This window comes from Pelodiscus sinensis, chromosome 2 (genome assembly GCF_052426305.1).
Source record: "Pelodiscus sinensis isolate ZL-2025 chromosome 2, ASM5242630v1, whole genome shotgun sequence".
In the NCBI taxonomy this organism is placed as follows: domain Eukaryota; kingdom Metazoa; phylum Chordata; order Testudines; family Trionychidae; genus Pelodiscus; species Pelodiscus sinensis.
The window spans coordinates 106543898-106550976 of record NC_143053.1 but is presented as its reverse complement, the minus strand read 5'-3'; the positions used below and the strand labels follow the sequence as shown (position 1 = coordinate 106550976).

At 42.5% G+C, this 7079-nt stretch overlaps 1 protein-coding gene across 1 annotated transcript; it reads left to right on the top strand.

Annotated features, from left to right (window-relative positions):
* Positions 1-366: 366 nt before the first annotated feature.
* ID4 (inhibitor of DNA binding 4) lies at positions 367-4061 on the top strand. The gene is made up of 3 exons (XM_014572943.4): positions 367-1057; positions 2040-2098; positions 2659-4061. The coding sequence occupies exons 1-2, from the start codon at positions 632-634 to the stop codon at positions 2082-2084; spliced, it is 471 nt and encodes a 156-aa protein (XP_014428429.3). The 5' UTR covers positions 367-631; the 3' UTR covers positions 2085-2098; positions 2659-4061.
* Positions 4062-7079: the final 3018 nt, after the last annotated feature.

The window sequence follows — 7079 nt, the reverse complement described above, 5'->3', positions numbered from 1 at the left end:
TTCAGCAGCCTCATTCAGCAGAACAGTGAATTCCATTCGCATTCCCGCAGTTCTCCCTCACTAGGAACTTCTCTCTCCGTCTCCTCCTCCCTCCTCTCCCTTGGGTACAGCAGCAGTCTCCCCCCAACCCTAGACCCCCACAGCATTGACGGAATGGAGCGTCCACGCCATTGGCCAGAGCGGCGTTCCATGGAGGGAGGAGGCGGCAGTGATTGGCTAAGGCGCGGCGCTCTGCACCCCCTCCTCCCCTCGCCTTTGCACACATTTCCCCTCCCCCGCGCGCCTCTTGCCACCTCCTTTCCCCGGCCCCGGCAGCGCGAGCCCCGCCTGTCTGTACCCCGTGCTGCATATATATATATAGGGCGGCGCTGCAGCCGGGCTGAGCAGAGGCGGCTCGGGCTGTCGTGGGAGCGAAGGGGAAGGGTAGTGAATGCCTAGCCTAGGTGGCGGGGTTTTCTTTGCACGGTCCGGCATCCCCTCTGGCAAAGCCCGGAGATTGTATCCAGAGACGGGCTGCCCCTCCTTGCTCGCGGTAGGAAGGGATCGCTGCTTTGGCTGAGCGCCGCTTGTTGCATCGCGGGCGGTACGCGGCGCGCCTCGGTGCCCGAGGGGAGCTCTCCCTGTGCACACCATGAAAGCGGTCAGTCCCGTCCGCCACCCCAGCAGGAAGGCGCAGGCTGGCTGCTGCGGCGGCGCTGGGGGAGGCGGCGGAGGAGGCGGCGGCGGCGGCGGCCAGCTGGCGCTGCGCTGCCTGGCCGAGCACGGCTGCAAGGGGGCCCCGTCGGGCGAGGAGCCGGCCTCGCTGTGCTTGCAGTGCGATATGAATGACTGTTACAGCCGGCTCAGGAAGCTCGTGCCCACCATCCCGCCCAACAAGAGGGTCAGCAAAGTGGAGATCCTGCAGCACGTCATCGACTACATCCTCGACCTGCAGCTGGCTCTGGAGACGCACCCGGCTCTGCTCCGGCAGCAGCAACAGCCGCCGCCGCCGCTGCACCCGGGGACCTGTCCCGCGGTCACGCCCCGGACTCCGCTTACAGCCCTTAACACCGACCCGGTAAGCGCCGTGCCTGGGCGAACGCGAGGCGCCGCTCCGGCCGGGCTAGCCCACGTTGGGCGGGCGGGTGCGCGCAGAGCACTGGCCACCCGGCTGGGGAATGCAGGACCCGTGCCGGGCGCTCCCTGCCGGGGTGTGGCCGGGGCAGCCCAGACTCCCTGCAGCCGCGGCCACGGCCAGATCGTCCCGTTAGGCGCGGGAGGGGGGGGGGGGACTCGGGGTGTGCGCGCTCCGCGGGGTGCCTTGGAGAGACCCGATCGCGCCCCACGGGCGTCAGTGGGAGCCTTGCTCTGGGGTGTAGTGCGAGCAGGATCTGGCCCTAGGCACGCACATATAGCCCCCAGGCGGCACACTTCTGTTGCACAATGCAGTCAGTGCGTGCGTGTGTGCACATTACACACCGCCCCCCAATACTGAGCTATGCGCGCGTGTGTGTAGACATAGACACACACGTATCCACTTGCTGTGTAGTTACAGCCGCTCAAGGGAGTACTGTCCAGTCCGTGTGCGCGCACCCAGGGGTGCGTACGATACTCATGTACACACTGGCGGGTACTATAGCTGGTATGGGGGCGTGTACACCTTTAACTATTTCAGTGCTGTATACATAACGTCTGGAGGAAGGAGCTTTCTTCTCCGGGATCCACCCTTAGCAGCAGATCCCGAAGGCCGGAAAGAAACCTGTGACTCTCCCAGCTGGAGAAACGTGGGCGATGGATGGGGGGTGGAGGGGCTGTCGGACTGTGACACAACCTGTCTGCCCGGACCACGCTGAGAATGTAGCCATCAGCTGGCGGGTGCCCTGATCCGTGTTCAGCAGGATTTTGCTGGCCCAGGCTGGCAGTCCTTGCTCTCCCTTGTGGAGTTTGTCACCTAGGTTGGTCTCTGTCCGTGTGTGTGTGCTCGAGACACAAGCACGGTTATCTTGGCCGAGGTAATTATTTACACCCTTTAAAAACAAACCTGGTCTTTTGTTGTGCAGGCTGGCGCTGTTAACAAGCAGGGGGACAGTATTTTGTGCCGCTGAACTGCACTGTCAAGGTGAGTCTCAGTTAATTATTGGGCATCAGAGAAAAGGCTGCATCTCTGCCACCTGTGGTATTTTAACACCAGTGCCCTTTGCACTGTACATGTTTCAGCTGAGCTCTTGTTTTAAACCGGGTTAGAGTCTTGCACATTCCTTCGGAGTTAATTTCTTCTTCATTAAATGCATGAATAATGTATTTATTCAAGAAGCACCAGAGCACCTCTGACCTGAGTGCACCTACATTTTTTTCTAAAGGAAGCTTCTTTTCCTAGCATTGAGACTGGCTTTCCTTTCTGTCTCATCTGGAGTACAGAAATAGGGTCTGGACTGAGTGAACAAGGTTCACAGGGAACCTATTTTATTATTATTTACCCCCCCTGTGTCAAGAGCTTACAACAACGGGGGCTTGCAGCTGTGTATTCCTCTGTTTGGCCTAGCATGGGAGCTCTGGTTGTTGTTTGACCTGGTTTGTTTTGGGTTGTTGATCAAGCATGTCTTGTGTTTTGTTGGTGGCGCCACTCAGTCTGGAGCAAAAACGGTTCACACACCCCCTCTATTCATTCCTCTTCCACAGGTGTGCAGCAGGCAGATCCAGAGCCAGAGGAGCAGAGAAAGACACATTAGAGAGGGAGGGGGAAAAGAAATATCAGCCATCAAATGAGAGGAAAAAATAATTCAACCCCAGAGTCCTTCCATGCTTCCTTCTGAGAGAGAACCTTTCACCGTTTTGCACGTTCATAGCATTTTAAACATGTCTTTTTTCTGTGCATTTTATATCAGATGTGAATTTTATGTTTATTTTGGCGGGAGGAGATTTAAACTTAAGCAGAAAAGTGTGACTCTTCTGTTGGATAAATCAAACTTTAGAAGTATAACTGTAAGGGACCGAGCAGCTGAATTTTGAAGCTTTACTAATTTACCAGAGCATTGTAGATATATTTGACATCTATTGTTTAAAATAGATGATTTTATTGGGGCCCAGGGAACTTTCTTCTCCCTGCAGGAATGTTACATATTGTATAGATAAATGGGTGACATTTCATACTGTGTATATATAGAGATGTTCTATAAGTGTAAGTGAGAAAAGTATATGCTTTAATAGACTACTGTAATTATAAAATATTTTTAATTAAATATTTTTTGTAAATATTATAAAGGTGTGTATGTTTTTTTTAATCTGTGGGAATATTTCTTTAGAACAATATTTACAGCTTGCATACAGAGCTGCTAATATGAAAATATCTTGACAGTGAAGGTTTTTGCCCAGTGTCTTTTTAGACTTGGAAGTTACAGCTATATAGCTAGTGGTCCTGCATGATTGCATGAGATGTCTAATTGCAAATAAACTTGTGCTGAGTCCATACAAATGTGTTTTCTTCAATCTAGATTAAAATGTTGGTAATTGTATTATACATTTTGAAACTACACTTTTGTCAATTAGGCACAAGGGTTTTTAGTGCATTATATACAAGTAGTGTTAAGACTGTTTTTTTACGGAAATTAGAAAAACAAATTCTATCTACTTTTTCATATTGAAGGCAATGCTTTACGTCTTTAATCAGCTTTTATAAAATCTGCTGTTGCATCAAAATCAAGAAACTTACTGTAGAACTTCATTTAACACCAAAAGGTTTATTGTCATAAATTTTCATTCTTCTAGCATATTACAGTAAAGTGAAAACAGTTCTCTGCTTGCAACCAAAGGGCAAACCATTAACAAATGAACAGTTATTGTTTCATCCAAAGAATATTAATATGGGATTGTAGAAAAGCACACAAGCAAAATCATTACGATCACTGATGTAAATCCATCTTAAAATGAACATAAGTAGACCAAAAATTGGATAACTGCATCAAGATTATTTTTCTAATACAAAATTACATTCATTTCATTGCAGCTATGTTACAGTTAAAATCCTGTTTAATCTCTGTGATGTGTAAATTTTACATGTGAACATTAAACTAGATTTACGTGTCTTTGTACTGTGATTCTTCTGCTTATTTCTTCAGTCCTCTACATTGATACAATTTCTTCACTTTCATATACATGTTGCTAAATGAATGAGTTCATTTTATAGCACTCTTTTCTACAATAAAGTTTTACAGTCTGTAAAGAAATGTCCAAGCTATGAGAAAGTTACACATTTTGTGTGATCAGTAGTTCATGCACCAGTGAGGTGGGATTTTCAGAGAGTGGGAGAATTAAGAAGGATTTAATTGGGTGCTTTGTAAATAGTTAGCCAACTGTGTGTGTAACATGGTCTGTTTGATTTAAAAAGTGGGAGGATTTGTTTTAGATTATACAAGTGTCAAAAGTGTTTGAGCCCAAGAGATTTTTTTTAATGTTAAATATTTATAAGGAAATGAACTGTTGTGCTGATTAGCTAACAACTAAAGTGGTAAAATGTTAACAAGATGCATAGTTTCTTAAAATACTTGCATTAAGAGCAAATAAGCCTAAAAATAGCAAACACTTTTCTGCAAACATGCCACTGCAAATCCAGTAACATCAATGAAGTTTCATATATGTAAAACTTGTTTAAGAAACAAGAAACACATTCTGAAACTTCCTCTAGCTTTGAGGATGTAATAGTGTTATTTTAATAAACTAAATACGAGTTCTTGTGATAGCAAGTAATGCTTCCTAGAAATAAAAGCTTTTAATGGTGTTTTCTTCAAATAATGCAATGAACGTAAGTAATAAAAACACTACTACCAGAATTTTGTACTGAAGTCTATTTCTCTTGTTAAAGAAAAAGGAAAATTGAAAAAAAACCCTGTCCCTTCCTCAAGGAGTTTTTTAAAAATATTATTTTTTGGTGGACAGAGCTGTTTTGTTGAATTATTAAAATTTGGCATTTATAGAGCCCACTTATTTTATCTTACCTAAGTTGACTTACGATTTGTGATTTCCCCCCTCACGCCCCCCCCCCCCCCGAAGTCAACAGACTTAATTTCAAGTAATACGTTTTGTTTATACCTGCTGTTGCGGAGTTTATGTTATTCTGATACTACATCGGGGTAGTAGAAAGGAAAAGCAAAACAAGCTCCTTAAAAAATATGAAACCATGTTGAAATGTTTGCACAAATGAGTTTGTTGGAAGACCTCTTGCTGGAATCCGTACCCTTGCATCTATTTAACAAGCTAGAATGCGCACGCTAGGTATCAAATTCTTCTGATACTGATTAAAGCAAATTCCCATAGATTTCAATGGAACAAGACTACAGCCATAGCTTTTTTAAATGCAACAGTTTAGATAATTTAGAAAATTAAATTCTTTTAATAGGCCATGAGAAATCTCATGTTGCTATATAAATATCTCTGACTGATTTAAAGGTTTCAATAACATATTAAAAAGGAAAAAAAACCAGGAGATGCTGGTTTATTTCTTATGCTATGTGTGAAACCGTAAGCAAAGAAAACAGGTTGTTTATTGATTATTAACATGAGTACATACCCAACTATTGTTATTTTCCCTTATAAAGTTTATTTGTCACCATATTTAGCTTCTTAACTTTTATACAAACTATACATAGTTTCCCTTGTTCCAAATGACAATAAATATTAAAGGATTTTTAAAAATGTTTCCCAAAGTTAAACAGTTCCAAAATCATTTATTGAAGGGAGCCATTTTCTTGACAAAAGTTATAGTTGATCAGTGGAGTTGTTGTCAGATTAGAAATTGAGAATAGTGTGTTCTATTCCCTGCTCTGGAACAAGTTGTTGGCTAACCTCTCTATTTCAGTTTTCCACTTGTAATAGGTCTTTAATGATGTGTGCTTATCTTTGTAAAGCACATTGGGATGAATGGACAAAAGCTCTTAAATATTATTATTTAATTCATCTTGCTGCAAGACAAAAGTTTCAGATATGGGAGGAAATTAACTTTGGGCTGGTTATCAGGATCAGTTAATTGATTCCAGAATAGATTCTTAAGGGAAGTCACAAGACTTTGCTTCTTTGTTGCCTGAGATCAGTTAAAACTACATCAGACAAGGGTCTGGCAAATACATTGTAAGACAGGACAGATGAGGTGACTGAGTAGGTCTTTTCTATCCTTAACGTGTATAATGTCTATTGAATGTCAATGATTAATAGATATGTCATGCTATGTGTGTTTTTAGGTTAGATACAATATTAAAATTCTGATCACTTGGCAATTGCCAGAGATCCCTTTCCAATTTCATAAGAATGGGAGTGTTTACTGCAGTATTCTAGCCAAATTCATTCTGTTTATTAATTATTCTTTGCCATTTCATTTGTTTGCACTTCTGAAATTGTTGTGTGCTGTCGCTGTTAAATAGTTGAGGCATTTTAGTCATAGGAGAAAGGATTATAATACATTCCATAATTACTTAACAGGTGTGTTCTAATGCTATAGATTATGAAGAGTACTTTGAGATCATAGAATGAAAATCATCATGCAAACATAAATATTAGTTAACTATTTTTTCTTGAATGAATGAATGAATGAATATCTGTGTGTATTTAAATTTTACTATTTTACCTACATCTTTATGGTATCAAAAATAGTGGTAAAATATATTTTAGTTACCATCTCATGGTTTGTTCTAAAGGAATCCAAACAACTTTACCTACATTATTGCCAAAGCAATATTACTCATCCTACTGTATAGTATTGTCCAAAACCACATGAGCTAAATTTATGCCTGATGTATAAATACAGATAAATTAACAGAGCTACTCTAGATTTGCACTGCTGAATCAATACTGTTTGGACCATTTAACTGAAAAAGATTCACAAATTCATTTGTGTATATAAAATGTGTTCCTAATTTGTGCTCTCATCTTACACTGAGTAGACCCACATTGTAATAAAGTCACAAGACATTTTAATTTTATAGATTTCTCCTCCATGCATAAAAAGCAAGAAGAGTTAAAAGACTGTCACTTGTGGATACTGCATTCTTACTGTTGCTCTTATGTTGTGCAGTATATACTGAAATCTCTTGCAACCACAAAGATAAGAGTTA

What these genes read in the sequence shown, in the direction of transcription:
- ID4 (XM_014572943.4), top strand. Translation starts at nt 632, where the DNA reads ATGAAAGCGGTCAGTCCCGTCCGCCACCCCAGCAGGAAGGCGCAGGCT. An exon ending in CAGCCCTTAACACCGACCCG is followed by an intron (nt 1,058 to 2,039) that starts GTAAGCGCCGTG and finishes TTTGTTGTGCAG; the next exon opens with GCTGGCGCTGTTAACAAGCA.